The 19,995-nt window shown below is 37.2% G+C and overlaps 1 protein-coding gene across 1 annotated transcript in view; it reads right to left on the minus strand.

Annotated features, from left to right (window-relative positions):
* Window positions 1-751: 751 nt before the first annotated feature.
* LOC145681235 (uncharacterized) overlaps window positions 752-19,995 on the minus strand; it is a 32,455-nt gene continuing 13,211 nt past the window's right edge. Inside the window, exon 2 of the mRNA XM_081752784.1 lies at window positions 752-14,071. Coding sequence (XP_081608910.1) covers window positions 13,420-14,071 — 652 coding nt within the window. The 3' untranslated portion in view covers window positions 752-13,419. The remainder of the gene's footprint in view (window positions 14,072-19,995) is intronic.

The raw sequence follows: 19,995 nt of genomic DNA on the forward strand, positions 1-19,995 counted from the left end.
AAGACGTGTAAATCACGTCATGTTCGGTGTATTTTACGGTGTTTTACACGAAAAAAAACACGTGTTTTCGACGTCGGTGTGCCGCTTGGGTTAACAAACCGAATAACAACCTAACTGAAACAATCCGAGCTCAATTTATAAATACAGATCAACAATTTCCAATGCCAAAAAATGGCGAGGTGCAAGACAAATATAGTGAAATGCTAGACAGAAATTTTATGGTGAGAAGCTTGGAAGAATCTTTGTAACTCTCCCGCGCTTAATAGTGAGAAACCATCTAATTCTTCCAACAATCACGCAAAAGAAAATAAAAGTCCGGAGTAAAGAGCTACCAGAAAGGACGATTCGGCCAATCAGAATATAGTGAGGTGCTTTAAGTATCACATCCGTGATCCTAAACACTATTTCAATCTCAATATGAGAACCTCACATCAAAAAATAAATCAAACTCAAGAAATAACTATCTTTTAGAGGATTTATAAAAGTAACTTATCAATTAAAAAAACTAAATTCAATTTATTTTCTTTAACAGTTTGACGTAAAAAATGAAAAAATAATTACAATAAACATTACTTTTTAATCACTCTGCGTATAATTCCACTCCCATTCAATTCATTGAATAACAATACTAATAATTAATAATTACTAGTCTCACCAGAAATTATCAAAATTTTTAGTACAAACTAGAATAATTCAGATGCTCACACTGTCAATCAGAAATCTCTACCACTGGACAAACTTCAATTTGAAATCTTATAATGATCAGTAAGCCGATAGTCAAGTGATAAAATCAGATTTTCTTTTATATCCCAAATCAAATAGCTTCATTTGAAGATTTGCTAATTCTTTTTAAAATCAGTTATTAAGCTCAACAAACATAAGATGAGCTCAAAAATTGGTCATACATTAAACGGTCATCTGAATTATTACTTTTAATCAACGACTTTTTTGTTGTAAATACTAAATTTTATGCAAGCCAAATTAAGTAAGTGGTGTTTAACACTCTCAAAGGTTTGATTGGGACGCTAGTTTCCAAATCAAGAACTCAAACGAATTAAATTAATAATCCACAAAAGATTATAAACAGAAGCTAAAGCGATTTAATTAGGTCCAAGGAAAAAGATTTAATCCCAGAAAACTGATAAATGCAGGATTCAAAAAAATATATAAAACTGAAGCTAACTACCAACAAATAGTTTCACTTAACAGCAATAATCCATGGAAGCTATTCAACATCTGCTCGAAATCTATACAAAAAGATGCTAAATTTCAAACCAACTAACTTTTGTAGGCCAAGAGCAATAAAGTTCCTTATATGGACATTAATCTGAAACAAAATATCTAAAGAAATCAAAAATATGAATTCAAAGCAAACCAACAGGGTCCATAAATTCCAACAAACAAATTTTAATGGACCAATTCACAAGGTTGATTTAACAATAATTAAAAATAATCAAGTTGGAATGCAAAATAACCCCCAACAACCAATGAAGAGGCTAATTCACTGGGTATACTTCAACCTTTAGTAATTTAAATAAGTAAACTAGCATCAGTCAACCAAACCAAATGAGGAAAGGGCAAAGAACTTAAATAATAAACTGGGACACTAAACTAAAACGAAAGAAACATTCAAAAAATTAAACTAATGTTGTAAAAGTACTCAAAAATCTGAGAATTCAAAATGGACGCTAAACCAAAACATATTAAATCTTCAACAAATCAAATTAACATCGCAAAAATACTCAAAACTGCAAGAACTAAAAAAAGGTGTTTAGCTAAAACAAACGGAACCGTTAACAAACCTATTTACGCATGATTACTCGAAACTAAAACAACTTAAACGGGACGCTAAACCAAAGCAACAAACATTCAAACTAATCACACAAACATACTAGAAACTGAAACAATTTAAGTAAGACGCTAAACGAAACCAACAAACTTTCAAACCAAACTAATTACGCAAAAATACTAGAAACTGAAACAACTTAAGTGGGACGCTAAACTAATGCAAGAATTCTTCGAATTAGTACTAGAAGCGACAGGAACTTTTATCTGTTCTATGAGCGACCGATATTCATTTACATTGAAATGATCGACGATATGATTCCCTCTCGTAAAATATGTTTGCCTCTGGCGTTATTAGAATCCGAACATCCTTGGTATGAAATATGTAGAGAAAGCGGGGGCAAAAAGCCGAAGTTTGGTGTTTGAATCGCGCTGGAGCAGAAAGATATAGGGCAAAATAAAGAATTTCGCACAGAAGTATAAGTGAACATTCCTCTATATTTTGAAGGTGCTAGAAAGCCTTCCAATTTATTACTTAATAAGATATAGCAATTTAAAAAAGGATGGACAAATTCGGACTTTTACCCCCGTATAGGAAGCAGAAGTCCTATCGCAATGGGACGAAAGTCCGCTGAAATACACGAAGTAGGAAATCGACATAAAACATTTTTATTGAATTATTTTGTTTTCTTCAAGAATCTTAAGATAAACAAAGAGCATAGGAAGCATGAAGTGATTCTTCGCATTAAAAAAAGTAGACGAAGCAAAAATATAAGTTTACCTCACTTGAGAAGAACTCAATAAACATACAAAGTATAAAGCTATTCCTCGTATTGATAAACTACAGGATGGTCCATAAGCATTTGTACAGTGGATTATTTTGGAAACAAACATGAGAAAAGCAAATCTGACCAGTGGAGGGCGGACTTGGGTAAAGGAACTACCGATTGATGCATACATGGTGAATGGCAACCATCTTGGATCCAGTTTTTTTTTCAAAAGGGAAGGAGGGCACGTGACATCAATTAACACTGTTTGTTGCAGGGGAATGCAGTCCCGCAAGCAGAAATACGTTATCATCTCCCCTCTCAAAGTTATGACGCCTCAAAGTCCCGCCTACAGGATGTGCTCCACATGTTTCTAGTCCAATGCAGCACACACCGGAGTCTCTTAATGCATTTCTCCTGAATCCATAACAGGACATCTGGGGTGATACTATCACAGGCGTCCTGAGTACGTCCCTGTAGGTGTGCAACATCCCGAAACTTCTGATGCAGCAGGTGTTTTAGTGTCCCCATAAAAAATCCAAGGGAAAGAGTTCCGGCGACCGGGCTGGCCATTCCACAGGGCCTCGGCGACTGATCTAACGTCCAGAAAAATGCAGATCCAAGCATTCCCGCACATACAGCGCATAGTGCGGTGGGGCACCATTTTGCTGAAAATATCGCGGCAAGGTGGCATCAGGGCGGAGAAGCAACGGAAACGCCAACTCCTATAACATGCCCAGATATCGAACACCATTTAGGGTGCCAGGAATGAAAAAGGGTCATATGATCCACGTGTTCCGTATGCCACACCACACCATGATATGAGAAGGGGTATCTCTCTTGCAAGAATTGATCGCATGTGAGTTTGCATGCGACCAATATCGCATGTTCTGGCGATTCACTTCCCGGTCCAAATAAAAGTTTGCCTCGTCTGTGAAGAGAATGCTGGCTGGGAAATGAGGATCTCGGTCACATTGTAACAAAGCCCAATTCACGAATTCCATGCGCCGGTCTGGATCATCCTCTGAAAGGTTGTGGACAAGCTGCAGCTTGAACTGATGCCACTTGTTTGTATGGAGAATCCTCATCACGGAAGCACGTGGTACGCCTGTTATCACCTTATGCTGCGCTTCGGACTTTTCACGCGCGCAGCAAGCACCATTATGGATGTATCCTCATTTGTTGCGGTTCGTGGGGGACCTGATCGTGGTATGCTTGGAACATTACAAGTTACAATGAATTTCCTAATGAGGTGGCTAACGGTTTTGTGGCTTATTGCAGGTCTTTGGAGGTGGCACGCGTTGGAGTTCTGGGCAATCACACGACTGCTTCTTTGCCCAGACCACAGACAACGTATTTTTTTCTTGACCTTCCGAAAAAGATGTTGTATCTGTTTAAGTTTAAACCATATTTTTTCGTAGTGTTTCTAATAGCAAAGGACAAATCTCTCTCAGCACCGATGAACCAAATGACATCAAGAGCACTTTTCACACCTCAACAGATGGATTCAGCAACACAAACGGGTATGTGTTAGCACTAACTACTATTAATCCTAGGCTCTGTTTAGACCGCTGAAATATGAGCAGTGCCCTTGGTGCCATCGGTATACTAATCAGTGTTGAGCGTTGCTTGCCCAAATTCAAAGATCAACCTCCATATAGGCCTGCATAACTTTAGTTAAGCGAAAGAAAGCCTACGTATCAAACGAATTTAAATAAGTCTACTGTTAGAAACTGGATTTTAAATTTAAGAATAAAATTATTTACAAATTGGAGTGCTGCGCACAAAGTCTGCATTCGGATTTTTGCTCCAGAAAAAAATCGGACTTCTGCCCCATTCGTACATGTTTAAATTACAATGAAATGCTGACTTTATAACTGATACCGGCAAAAGGAGAGGTAGTATATATTGTTACTGAAAAAGTGTTTTCATAAAATAAGTCGTAACTTCTCCCACAGAATGTAGTAATATTTCTCATAAAACAAAATATTACTCAAATTAAGCCAAAATATAACTTACCACATTGTATTAACAAATTTCACCGCACACCATCACGAAAATGAAAATTACACCGCCGGCATTTATTCTTTCTGTAGCATAAGCAATGTTGCACAACTCCAACAAAAGTACCCCAAAACCCCAAAAAGGACTTTTGCCCTCTGCGGACTTTGGCCCCGGACACTCTACGTGCCGTGATACTGTTCGTAAAATATATTTTCCGTCTACTGTGAGTGCAAATAAAACTTATCTTAATTTTGAGTTAGATTTGACATAAAACACACCAAATAACTTCAGGGATATTTCTATGAAAATATATTCCTATGTAATTATTGTTTCACAACCGATCTCAGGTGGTTCTTGCACGTCAGAAGTCGGAGTGGGAGGATCTAAATACAAGGTTCTATCCTACGTATCAATATACTTCGGCGCATTACTATGTTGCCATCGACTAAATTGAGGAATAGCGTATACTTTTCCTTTATCACTATATAAACAATAAACATTGCCATATGAATCCCATATATAATAAGGTTTTCCATCGCCAGCTGGGCAATGTGATTTCCCTACTTCGCGCCAGCGTTTTTATTTACTGCGGAAAACTCATGGTTCTAGTGTTCAATTTTTCTTTTTATTTCATTAGTGGCTCAACATATATCTGTAGCAACGCTATGATTTAACCTAGATCTTATTGTAAAAACATGCATACAGCAGAAATAATTTAATTCGCGAAGAATTACTTCATCAGGAAGTGACATACAAGAAGATTAAAAATAAAGAATTCTTTTCCTGCTTTAAGAGGATAGTTACGTTTCCTTCTCCTGTCTATTTTTCTAGAACGAGTATTAAGATTATTGCTGTATTATCATTTGGATAATATAGATAAAATAAAATTCAATTTACTTCGTGTAATCTGTTCACTTCCGTTATACAATATTTTTTGCTGTCTTATACTTAAAAGAGAGGATGTTTCACTTTGACGCAACACGAAATTAACATAGGCTCTGATCTAATCGAGGATTATTAGCGAACGTCACATAATAGAGCTCAAAGAGAATAATGGTGCGTTAATACTATGCTCCAGATAAGGAAACGATTGAGAAATTACATTCAAAACTACTTACTTATTATAATCGTTTTCATATCTGTATTTGTAGGTTGAGCACTATCCCGGTATTATACATCACTGTTCACTGACTACATACTATTTAGCAGGTATACTACGACACCAATGAAAGTAATTATTTTCATGATTCACTTGTAAGAAAAACACAAAACGGTAGTAATACTTAAATGCTGAAACCAAGTGTGTATTTTTACATATAAAAGTAAAACTGTACCTCTGGTACATTGTAGAACTGGTCTCACCGATGCACAAGCCTGGGCAAACGACAAACGAGTGTAAAAGTAAAACGTCAGTACCACCGGAGGTTGACAGCAACTATTACAGTTGGGGTTGTTGGGGTGTATAGTTACTGTGTAGAGTTCACCATTCATACCTGGCGAAACTCCATCAACCTTTACGGTGCTGTGGTGACTTGGTGACTGAAGATGACGCGGTCCAGCGGTTGTAATCCGGCAGCCGATCACTAACTGTTTGAGGGCTCCAACGTGTTTGAGAGGCGTGATACGAACCACATAGTGTGTGTTCGTGGCAAGAAGCACACACTATTCCATTTAAGACAATTTTCATTATAGAGCTTTGCTTTGTATAGATTTGGAATTCATTCTCTCTCTCTCCCGTACGCGCCTTTGGCGTGGGAGACCCGGGTTCGATTCCCGGCGGGAGCGTATGTGGTTCGAATTCCACTTTAATCAGTAGATCCACGTCTCATATAGCCTCGTTGCTGAAAAGGACGCTAAACTAAAGTCAACTCAACTCAAATCTCTCTCTCTCTTTCCTTCCTTCCAAACGCGGCTGTAATTAGTTAACACCCCGCATTTAATCCAGATACTCCTATCTTTTTTGATTCGCTGGTATGAAGTGAAGCTCATAGAGAATACATATCGAAGTCCTAGCTCAGTTGTTTGTTGTCTCTAATCATATTATCATAATATCCCCCTAGGAGAAGTTCAATGAGACATAACAGAGTTTATTACAATATTAGAATAGATATACAAGATGAGTACAAGAGAGGAAACATAACTATGTGAGACATTAATTTCTTATATGTGTCGTGATTACATAAATCGCTAAGATTAACGTCTATAATTTTGCCCGATACACTATTCCAGAGATTTTCACCATCGCGAGGGTGGCCCTCTCAAGGGCAGCCTCACCCTCAAGCTCCCTCGCCCACAATGAAGCGAGGTTGAATGTAAGCAAGAGTGAGGAGATATTTCCAACACGAGGACGACGGCGATGGACAACGTCATTCGCGAAGACGAGATTGCACGAGGGTGAGAAGTTTCGGCAGCGAGGATGCGCAAGGGCTAGGGAAAATTTCCAATACGAGGGCGAGTGAGGGCGATGCACAACTCCCTTCGCCAGGGCGAGGACGCGTCTTGAGCGGGAGGGCGATGGACAAATCCTTTCGCAAGGGCGAGGATCAATTGTTACTGGAAGGGTGAGGGTGCGCGAAGGCGAGTGAACGAGGGCGTGGGTTGCCCGAGGGAGAGGAACAATTTCCTTCGCGAGAACGAAGGCAAGCGAGGGAGACGGACAAGCCTTCTGAGACAACAACTATTTTGAATTTGCAGTTTCACCACTGTTTAGAAGAATATGATATTTAAAATAACATCTGATATGTCCGCTATATGATAATTGATGTCATAGTAAGATTATGGAATAGTCGTATTCTTTCTTTCACTTAATTGCAGTGGAGAATTTCTCTTGTGTGCTTCTACATAATTATTAAAAATAATAATGCAAATGAATATAATATTTACATGTTTGTCAGGAAAGTTTCCTGATAGAAATAGCGCTACGTTTAGAAGCGGGTGTGCTTCATTGTTGCCCTGCCTATCTAAAGACTTTTTTAGTTAAAAAGTGTCTACACTCTCACGTTTAAAGATTACTGATGGACAGACAGTGACTCACGTCATTCAGCAGTAAATGACATAATCTTAAGAGCGCTGATATCTCAACGAACACAAGCAGTGAGAGAACCAACAGAATGCAGTAGATTAGATGGAAAAAGACTTGATTGAATGAGTTTTGATCATAGATTGCCATTTTGCACTGGGCTTGCTCGGGCTCGGACTCAGTTCTTTCGACTGGTTCAGTTCCCTCAGTTCGTCTTGCGCTTAATTATTAGATGAATAGTTTATGTTAAGTTTCTGGAAACAAGCAATATGTTGTTGTTCCACACAAAAAAAGTTTTATACGTTCAAAGTACACACACACACACCCTGGGGCACTCTAGTATATGCAATATACTGTATTTGCAAATTAGTTGGGAAGCTGTGGTCCCGGAATAGTGTTCCCAGTCGGGCCCTGCATCTTCTAATTTCATTATACTACCTTTTTACCCGTTACTTTGAAGCAAGAAAGGTTTAAATTTGTAACTATATGAGTTCCCTCAGGAACAGCCTCTACTTTTAATTGTTTGAAGACATATTGTAATGCTAAAAACACATTAAATATGATAATTTCTTAAATAGTTCTTATGCAGTAGTATAGAGTTCGTTCGGGCACATGTTATTATTATTACCATAAATACGCGCGTAATTTTCGCCCTCGCATAATTTTCACATCCCAATTTTGAAGAGCATTTTCTGTATATTTTATTTTCCTCGCGTAATTTGCGCACGCGAGGATTTGGCAGTGATTTGTAAGAAACCACACGGCTTCTTAATCAATTTTTTAATGTTATTTTTCTACAAATTTAGAATTAGTTGTTTGTTGTCAATTCTTGCTACAAAGAAAATGTGTACCGGTATCTTCATGTTATTTTCAGTGGGAAAAAAATTAGATGATATTCACTGATGTGGCTAATTTTTTCCCCCGCATAATTTACGCACACTTGTTTCAAAACAACTTTTTTCCTCTAAAAAAGTGCGAAAATTACGCGAGTAAATACGGTATTAATATTAGACATCAGACAATATTACCTACCAACCAACCAATACGCATTCTTTGGAAAGGTCGTCAGAACGAATCTTTAATTTACAGTACCCGAAGAAAAGATTTTATCTGCAGCTATAAAGCCTAAGATTTTATCTGCAGCTATAAGGCAATCTTGGACTGGAATCCTGACCAGGATTCACGACGGACTCTTTGGGGGCAGAGAAAGGTTTCTCCGATGATCTGAATCTGCCGCAATAGGGACACTAACGAGAGGGGCAAACGACACCTCGTCCTGTGATGACGTAAAAATTTCTTTGAATTTAGTAGAGGTATCTTCCTCATCACACAAAACTAACATTAAAAAATGGGCCAATTATTTTTGCAAATAAGAAATATATACCACATATTACCGTGGGACGTAAAACTCAAACACTTCACTTTATTTTTCTTATTTCTAGTGTCGACTCGTCCCATGGGCAACACAAGTTTTGAACTGAAAGGTTTAAAGGAACCTCTATTCAAATTTTACCTGAACATATTCATGGTAATATTAAGCGTCGAGTGGTCAATGATTTGTTCCATTTTAGGTATTACGGACTAAGTTATACGGTGGAATGTTTAATTTTCTTCGTTTAGGAGGTATTTTAAAGAAATACTTCAGGAAATATGCTGGAAAATTGAGGATCTGATCCTCGCGAGGGCTTTCTTACCCTAAAATAACCTCGCCCTCAATGATATGTGGGAGAGAGCGAAGGACAGCTTCCTACGCGAGGATGAGGGTTAACGAGGGCGAGAAGAAATTTCCAGTAGGAACGCGAGGGCGATGGACAAAAATCCTCATGAGGACGAGTTTGAACGAGGTCGAGAGCTAACTTTCACTGCGAGGGCCAATTTCAAGCATGAGGGTGAGGGCAAGCGAGGGCGATGGACAATTCCGATCGCCAGAGCGAGGGCCAACTTCCAGTACGACGCGAGGGTGATGGACAACTCCCTTCGCGAGGACAAGTTTCCGAAATGAGGACAATAATGAGGGCGAGGGCCAACTGCCACTGTGAGTGCCAGAGTGAGTGAGGTCCGAGTAAAATGAACATTATGTTCCAAAGAATCGAGTTTAAGAATGTGTCCACGCTTTCTGTTATTCCTTCAACTTATTGATCAAATTCCGGAATGAGGGAAAAGTAGTAAAAGAGAAAAATAACAAGGAGACAGAGTCGATTGGAATAAAACTCGAAAGGAAAGAGTAGTGCGTTGGACTAACCTCTGCTGTGTGAAGGGTGATGCATCTTACTTACTTGAAGTCGAACTCTACATGCTACAGTGAGTCTCAGCAAAAAGATTAAGTCCTGCTATATCTTGATTTATCGGAGACTGCTTAAAACACATCCGATCAGTTCGATAGTTCATGGTTTTCTGCTAACCGGAACTTATCTATGTCATCTCTAGACTCCTTATATAGTCTACCTCCTAGATTAACCTAGGGTAAGAATAGTGGAAGAGAGAGAACAAGGGGACTCCAAAGCAGAACAGAGGAGGTGGATCTGGAGTGGAGCCACAAAAGTTGATGGTATGAGGGAGTGGAGGGAGCGTCCCGAACGAGCTACACCAGCGCCACGGTTCCATCTGGTGGCAAACTAAGAAAATCCAGCCAGCTTATTAGCTATAGAAATGCTTCGCCAAAGATGTTTTTCATATCGTCGCTTTCAATACATAAGGGCTAAGCCGTCGTAAGGGGGCACGTTCTTGGGTGTCCCAAAACCCTTGATTAAGGCAGTGTACACGTACATAGAATCTCCACTGGACATATTTAGGCATATGTACGCTGTATGTGTTGCCAATTACCTGTTTAATTTTAGTTATAACTGTATTGATGAATGTGTATGTGTAACTGAATGTGAAGGAATTAATGGCAATATTGATGTCTTAATATGTGATTTTTTATTTCAGTTTCGTTGGTGAAGACAGCCAGTTGAAAATTACAAAAAAAAAAAAAAAATATCCTATCGAGGACATTTTTGATGTTTAAATATGTTTACTATACGTTTAACTTGAAAGATTTTTTTGGACAAAAAATGAAAGGTTCATTTGTGGGCCAAAATTGTGAAGCAAGTGGACATAATAACCAAAATTGAAGTCAATTTCGTACAGTCAATCGCGCAAATACAGTCAGTCACTCCTGTCCATTATAATTTAATTACATGGAATGCATGTATTCATAATTATACTATCAAGCTTTGCCTGCACGTGGGGAAGAATTACACGTATTATAGGTGCGAGGAAGCAGTGTTTAATTCTTTGTTTTGTAGTAAATATTATCTTGAAGAGTAAAGCCAAACCAAGGGCGTATATACTTTTATCTTTATTTGTAGAAGATTTTTAATATGTAGTTGGTAATTCTTAACAGTTGTTTGGTTACTTAATGTATTCCAGAGTTAATGTAATACAAATATAATATCCGCGTAAAAGTCAAAGACCTGATTGCTGAAGTACATTTTACAATGTTTCTCGAAATACTGCTCGATTGGTATCCACTTTTTATATAGCCTTTATTGTAGACTTCAATGTTTTGACTTGGTCAATTTTGTTTCCACAAGTACGTTGGTATGACGAGCTGTTTTAGCGCTATAGACGAAGCATGTAGCCAAAATTAGAGGCGTCTCCTAACGAAAAGCATTTCGGTAAAATCAAGAGGTTTCTTGTCTGTAACTAAGGAAAGAAAAGCAACCTCTTCTACTGAATTAATGTTGTATATTGTTATATTAAAATATACGTTTAATGGATGAGTTCGGCACGAGAAAACTATATTTTTACCTATAAGATTTCCCTTACGAGCTTTCTTTAATTTGGACATTCGACGCCTCTTCACATCCATAGTCGCACACACAGAGATTGTTTAACATCTAGTGCACGTCCCTCTATATACTTATGAAACGCCTTTCGATATACGTATGAATCGTCCAGTGGACTAAACGTTCGTTTTACCTGCGTTTTACGTCTACGGCAGAATACTGGGTGTTTGTGTACGTTCATAAAGCTCAGTTACTGACATCCGCACGGCATACATTGCACTTTTATGCAGGTACGTATCTGGTGTCCACTGGGCACACATTCTAATTCCTGAAGGTTTACTGGAAAAATTTTCGACAAAAGATTTACCTCTATTAGGGTTCACATCCATGACAAATGAACGTCTATAAACGTACACATCGATGTCTTGATCACATATACTGAAAATCTACTTACGTCCGCAATACCCCTCACTGACCCACTGACTCTTAAAAAAGCGGACATCTAATGGACGTTGCATGGGGTACTATTAAGATCTATACAAACGTTCAGTGGACATCCTCTTAGTGTTCTGTTAAGGTACACAATATGTTCATGGTTAAGTATCAATGGATGTTTACTTTCTCATGGACGCAGTTCGCACGTAACATGTTGGTTCATCTTCCATTCATTTAGACGACTTGAATCGGCTAAATTCCTGGATCATTTTTGAATGAGCCTGTGCTGTGTGGGTGTTTTACAAAAATTGAATTTGCGAGAAAAATTTATAAACTCATGGTACCTGTGAGCTTTATAACCTTCATGTTTCAATATCTTTGCAGTGTTTGATCTTTTCCAAAATCTTTCTTCTCCACACTCCTTCGATATATCAGCTTTCTCATTAGTGTGTGCTAACATATGATTTGCCAAAATTGAACTTAAACCAAATCACTTTTCACACACTGAGCTCTTTTTTCTGTGTTAATTACTGTCTTCCGCCAAATGTTAATTTTGCACAAATGGTATCCCAAATTTTTTGCATGGGAGCTCCTTCACGGCTAAGCCGTTACCGTACGCACCTTTGGTGTGGGAATCCTGGGTTCGATTCCCGGCGGTAGCTCGTGTTTTGGATACCACGCTTATAAGAAAGTCCACCTAGTCTCGCTGCAGAACGGGACATTAAACTCAAAATCAACTTCAAACTCTTGCCATTGAAGAGAAATTTCACCTATATGTATTAACGTATGTATAAACAAATGCAGTTTGACGAAAGCTGTACTGACAGTCTTGGAGTGTATGAGGTTTTTTAACTGTGTATCAAGATATGTTTAGTCAAATTTGAACGTCGAAAAAATATCCCACACCTTTGTGATAAGTAATGTTTTTCACAGGCATGTATCAACGTATGTTTAACCAACTTTGATCGTACAATAAATTTATTTCGACTTTTCGCACATGTGAAATTTTCCACCTGAATGTATTAACATGTGTGCAGCTCTATGTGAACGTCGAAAAACTTTATTCCTACCCTCTTAGCATGTGTGAGGTTTTTCACCCTGTAGGTATTAACATGTGTGCAACTAAATTTAAACGCTGACAAAATTTGTTTCTACGCTCTTCCCATTTATGAGGTTATATGCATGTATGTTTTAACTTGTTTCTAGCATATGTGAATTTTTAACTTGTATGTATTAGCTTGTGCCTAGTTAAATGTGAACGATCAATAAATTTTTGACATTTGGATTAACATCTGTCTAGCTAAGTATGAACATTGACTAAACTTCTTACCACAGTCTTTGCTTGTGTGAGTTTTTTCACCTGTATGTATTAACATGTGTATGGCTAAATTTGAACGCCGATTAAATTTTCACCACACTCTTCGCATATGTGAGTTTTTCACCTGTATGGATTAACATGTGTGTAGCCAAATGTGAACGTTGACTAAATTTGTTGCCGCACTCTTTGGATGTGTGAGGTTTTGAACCTGTATGTATTAATATGTGTCTAGCTAAATCAGAACTGTAATTAAATTTATTTCCACACTCTTGGCATGTGTGAGCTTTCTCTTTTTTAAGTATTGATATGTGTCTAGTTAAACTAGAACGCTGACCACATTTGTGTCCACTCTTGGCATGTGTGAGATTTTTCATTGGTATGTGTTAACATGTGTCTAGCTAAAGATGAACGATGACGAAATTTTTTGCCGCACTCCTTGCATGTGTGAGGTTTTGCACATTTATGGATTAACATGTGTTTAGATAAAGATGAACGTTCTCTAAACTTCCTACCACAGTCTTTGCATGTGTGAGGTTTTTCACCTGTATGTATTAACATGTGTTTAGCTAAACTTGAACGTCGATTAAATTTCCCACCACACTCTTGGCATATGTGATGTTTTTCACCTGTATGGATTAACATGTGTGTAGCCAAATATGAACGTCGACTAAATTTTTTGCCGCACTCTTTACATGTGTGAGGTTTTTCTCCTGTATGTATTAACATGTGTCTAGCTAAAGTTGAACGCTGACCAAATTTGTGACCACAGTCTTTGCATGTGTGAGGTTTTTCACCAGTATGTATTAACATGTGTTTAGCTAAATTTGAACGTCGATTAAATTTCCCACCACACTCTTGACATATGTGAGATTTTTCACCTGTATGGATTAACATGTGTGTAGCCAAACGTGAACGATGACTAAATTGTTTGCCGCACTCTTTGCATGTGTGAGGTTTTTCATTTGTATTGATCCTGTAATAAATTCAGTAAAATATTGAGTGGAAATCTAGGTACACTATATGGAACAACAAAGAAATGCAGAAGTTACCATCTAAAATAGAACAACAAAAATATTGAATTTTTATCGTGAGGCTTTTCAAGGTAATAATAAGTTTTAGAATGGCGAAAGTGCTATACCTCATAACTCACCATAACCAAACTTTCAGGATAGCAATAAATCTGTTCTGATTTTACAGTTATTTGCGATACCAGGTTTTAAAAGTTATTTTTTTCACGTTTTTCTTTACCGGGTTTTCGTTTACGATCTCTCACACGCACGTAGAATCAGATGTGGGAAATTGAATGCACCCAAAATCTAAAATTTCATAAAAGTGGAGATACGATGTTTTGCACTTTCCCCCCATAAACTGATTTATAATACTATTGTAATATTACATAAAATCTTGTAGATATTAGGAGAAGAGAACTATTGAGGTGTTTTAGTATCATTTCTGCTCTCCAAAGAAAAGCATGTCATTTAAATTGATATCTCAAATCGCATCTACATTTATCTATCAGTTATCGGATTTCACTCAAATGCATACTACCACCTTACACCATGGAATGAACATCTGATTACAGGTAAAAATGGTGGTACGCTCTCACTGACAGTACTTGTGTACTAAATCAAAAAATTTTTGTGGTATATAATTTAGCAATTCCGAGAGATTTTTGCAATTACAACTACCAAAACTGTTCGTATTATGACAAAGAAAGAAAACAAGACTATAACCATTTTTAAAATTTTGTACAAAATACGTCATTTCAAGCAGTATGCTAATCTCTACTAGTGCTTCTAATATCATTTGAATGCTCTGAGATATTAAGATTTAAACCGTTATACAATCTTCAAGTCTATTGATATACATCTAAGTGAAAAAAGCACTCTCCTTAAATAAGAACGTTTGAGAATGCTACGCCCTGAATATTAACAAAACGAAAGAAACATGGTATACATTTAATTATAAAAGAAAGGCAGCTTTACTTTTTAAAATAAGTTAGCTATTTTGTTCAGTACCTACCTTTACCTGAGTTTCTATCATGTTGCTTTCATTCAAATTGGTATTATAAGGAGACAAGGAGGATCAAGAAATACACATCAAAAATTATCATCTCATGTGTCATTCTTGTCAAAGAAGGAAAATTAGCATAAGCTTATCCTTTAAAATAAACGGGTGAATGCACAGGTGTATTGGAAAATGCTATAATTAAGAGGCAGAAAAGTAACATTCAACATAATATTTATCAGTACTTACAGTTGAGATACAAATTTTCTGCTATAGTTTCAGGAAACATGTGAATACCTTGAAAGTATACTTTACACAGATGAGCACTTTGTCTCCCCATTTTGTTACTTTTTATTGTCTTTTTACGTTACTATCATTAGAATCAGTGTTCTATGAGTAAGAGAAAAACTTTACGCCAAAGCAGAGTATCTGACAAGTGGACTACGTTACGAAGGTGAAATTTACAACATACGAAGTTCGACAAGAAAGTAATAAGAAAATTGTTTCAGCTTCTGCTGGCAACGCTGCAGTGTGAAACCGTCGCCAGAGAGTAGCCTTGGGCCTGCTCCAATAGCACAGCACGTGGAACGCACGAAACATTTTTTATTGTGAAGAGTGCGATCGTATGTTCGACCCGTCACAACAACGGAAGCACGTAATATTGACCAGTGCTACGCAATCGCCTTCTGTATGAAACTTGGTGAGACTGCCTCGATAACGTACCGGAAGATTTAGCAGGCCTTTGGAAATATACTGTTACCAATAGCAGAGGTATATTGTTGGTACAAAATGTTTGCGGAAGGCAGAACAGAAATCGAAGATGAACATCGTAGTGGGCGACTTACAACAATATGGATGGAAGAGAGCATAGAGAGAGAGGGAACTTCTCTGAGAGGATAGACGATTAAACGTGAAAATGATTGAGGATAAACAACATAAATCGAGAAAATGTGCGTCTGATATTAACTGCCTCGTACAAGCTCCCTTACCCGGTTTGTAGTGGCGGTTCAAGTTTGGAGGGTTGCCAGCATCAGCTTAAAAAGATATTCTTCTTACGTTATTTTCGGGTCTCGTAATTAAAATCTTTACTGAAAACCAGTGGGCAAGTGTTATTGGCTTTAAGGAACGAAAACGAAAAATTCCCGTTATTTACTAAATACATAAAATTACCATATGATTTAAATTCGAGGGCAGATAGATAAACCACAAAATTTTTTCTCCCCAAGTATTCCAGCTGAAATGGAGAAATTGCATTACGAGATTGTTTGAAATTTGTGCTACAGAGATTTCTTTGTTTTCCTATGTAGCTCTAGCGACACAAACTTGAACTACGAAAGAAAAATGGCGTCCTGTTACTTTCCCTCACATGTGAAGAGAAGCCAGTCATGATTAGATTTCAATGAATCAAAGGGCATACACCAAGAGAAAATTACTGTAACATGCGTACCGTATATGGGGACGATTATATGGACTGTTGCAATGTTTCCAGTTATTGTGCATTCCCCCAAGTTCCAGGCACCCGGTAACAGCTTCAACACCGCAGATTATCAGCGCCATCCAGCCAGCAATTCTAAGTGACCATCGTGTGCACGTGCGAACCTTATTGCAGAAATTCAACATTTACCATGCTGTAGTGTACGACCTTACTCAGGACACATTGCAATTCCATAAAGTTGGTGCTCGCTAGGTGCTTAAGAACTTGACAGATAACCACGAAGTTCAGCGAATGATGACATGCTTGGATCACCTAACGCGTTATGCCATCTGTATGCAATCGTGGATGTCTTGGGCATACTATTAGACGCCCGAGACCAAGCACGTCTTTATGGAGTGGAAACATACTGGTTTCCAACTCGACAAAAACTAAACGTAATTCAATTTGCGAGAAAAGTGCTTGTGACAGTGTTCTGGGACGTTTGTAGTTTTTTGGGGGGATTTGTTAAACACTGGACAACTGTAAATGCTGCAGCGTAAATTAAAACTTTGGTTAACGTTGCGTCGTAACCTGCGTGACAAACTCCGCTACAATAATGGTGACAACGTCAAACTTCATCATTACTGCCAGTCCACAAGTCTCTTTCGTCTCTCACTTTCACATCTCTATGTTCTCATGAAGAAATTCCTCACCGGTCAAAATTTTGCGACAGATACGGAAGTGAAAACAGCAGTCCGCACATTCCTATACTCCACCATAACAGACTTTCATGAACAGGGCATCCTGAAACCGGTACCACGCTCATAGACATGTATGGAGAAAGTTGGTGACTGTAGAAAAGTGGATCAAATACGTAACTTTTTTTGTGCTTTGTTTGGTTTTGGTATATTAAATTTTTTGGGGAAAAAATACTGCGCGTTGCTTTCGATCTGATCTCCTAATAAGATGTATTGCACAGATATTCATTACACACCATCTGATGCAGTTTAGTGATCACAGCTTTGCCAGCATATGAAAGAAAATAAACTAGGATACCTACATTTTTGTTGGAATGTCATGAAAAATTATTCAACTGTGAACCCATACATCTTAAACACTACATATAGACTAGTTTCGGTATTCTAACATGTAAAACGTCTAAAACTGCAGAAGGTCTCGTGGCACAAAATTAAAAAAAAATCAGGCAAACAAAATATTTTCATCATTATTCATATAAATAACGCAATTTCCCGTTTACTTATGTGAACTGGCAAAACGGGCCACAGAATCACATTTTTTTCTTAAGTAAATCTAGTTCAAATTACCAGTTTTGTTCGCGAGTTAATACACAAAAATATTCAAAGGAGAGCACCTTGTGGGAAATTTTTCTTCAGTACATCTACTTAGTTTTAATGGCTTATACATGGTATAACCTTTTTTAAGCGATAGAGGGATTGAAAATTATGATACAATATTCTTAATGTTGGATTAACATTTAACTTATATAAATATTCAAAAGGCCGAAACTAGAAAAGAAGAACACATTTAAAATAAAAATTTAAAAAAAAAATATCGTATTTCGAGGATTCACCAACGGATTCCGAAGAAAATACACATTACACTTATACTTTCTTAGTTAAAGTTTCTTTTTCTTTGTAGAAATGCGTCTTGAAACTGGTCAATATTTCAATCCAGCCAAAAGTATGACTGTGAAAGTGCAACGATTCTGAGCCAGTGTACAATAAGTTTACCCTGGCTCTGTATACGGAACGATCTCTGGAATTCAAAAGTTGAAGTTAAGCATTGGTATTTTTGATATACTGTTTTAGAGGTATCGGGTGCTTGTTTCACTGGCTACAAGCAAAGAACTTATTGTGCATACGTTCACGAAATTATGAATGAGAACCTAAAGAGTTAAATATTTCCAACAGACCCGAGTTCCAACAGAAGTTTTGATAGTAATTTTTGCTGTGTAATTTTACCTGCATACGTGAGAACTGAAGAAAATGCAATATACTCTTCATCGTTAAACTTAAGTATACATACGGTAATATACAAAACACAGACACCCTGTGATTAAGTGGTCCCGTAGGCTCATGGCGTCAGAAAATAAACCACCTCTACTGGATATAATCCACGATTAAACCAAGCTGCCCTGGATTCCTATCACGAACTTTAATAGGCTCCTGTTGTATAATACTCTCTTGTTGCTTCTGACCTACAAACCCGCCTACATAGTTTTATACTTTCAGAAGAATATTACAATTTCCATGCATATTTCTGTCGCAAAGTGAAACTATTAACTTAGACATTTTGTTTGCAATACTTTTGTAAATATATGTGATATCTTTCTTTTATAGACATCGACTATACATTTAGCGACGTGAACCTTCATTTACTTCACATAACGTTAAGTAACTTACTCAAATTTTGTTTTGAAATTTCGTAGGTCTTCTTTCCTGATGTTATTACCCATCTATATAATACAATATAATGCACAATGTAATGTTATTCAGCTTAATTAAAGGCGAGATAGTTGGGTAAATGATCCCTTTTTCAACGTAGTATTGCATGTGCATTATTTACAGTTGACATATCTTGTGAATCTGTTCAACAGACAGTATTTTCTTTCTACTCGATTGCAAGTAATGTTTACAGGCCATATGTTAAAAATACAACTGTAGCTGTGTGATAGGTCTATACAAATATCTACATTTATCTCCATGATTACATCAACAACTATCACTTACATAAATTATTATAAATCCAAACGAAATTTCTTCTACAACACACCACTGGTATTTTGCTTTAGAATTATACAAGCTAGTAAACTTTTCTAACACACACATGAATAAAATTCATTGAACGGGACGAAAGTTTACTGATATAATTACACATGTACTAACGAATATATTATTGGATACCAAAAAATGTGATCCAAATTAGAATCGAACTCACGACCTTACACTTGTAAGTCCGGTGCGTTACCGGAAGCTAATACAGAGTAGTTCTGACGTATGATTACCGTTATGCTAGAGGCTGTCGAGCTCTTCAGCATGGCTCTAATGACACGTTAGAACAACTCTGCATAATGCCCAATAGTTTTAGCTTTTATTTATAAGATACTTAGCAAAATGATAGAAGCGGACAAAGTATTGCGTACATATGAAAATGAGGAAATAAAAAGCTGTTTAAAAATCTCACAGAAATATTTTGTTTACAGTAAGAGAACTACAAATGATCAAGTTAAACGAATTCGTGAAATGCTTTCAATTGAATAAATGATAGGATGTGAGCGAATGTGTAAGATATACAAGGTAAATGTCGAAACGATAAGAACGTAGCGTGGGTAACACATATATCATTATCTTAATGACGAATTAAATATCGTTGCTTTATTTTTGGATAGTAGTTAAAATAACAATCACTGGTGGCACTGGAGGAAAAACGGGTGAAGGAGCTACATCTTGCTTAAA

This window comes from Thermobia domestica, chromosome 3, assembly GCF_964235325.1.
Source record: "Thermobia domestica chromosome 3, izTheDome1.hap1.1, whole genome shotgun sequence".
NCBI lineage: Eukaryota > Metazoa > Arthropoda > Insecta > Zygentoma > Lepismatidae > Thermobia > Thermobia domestica.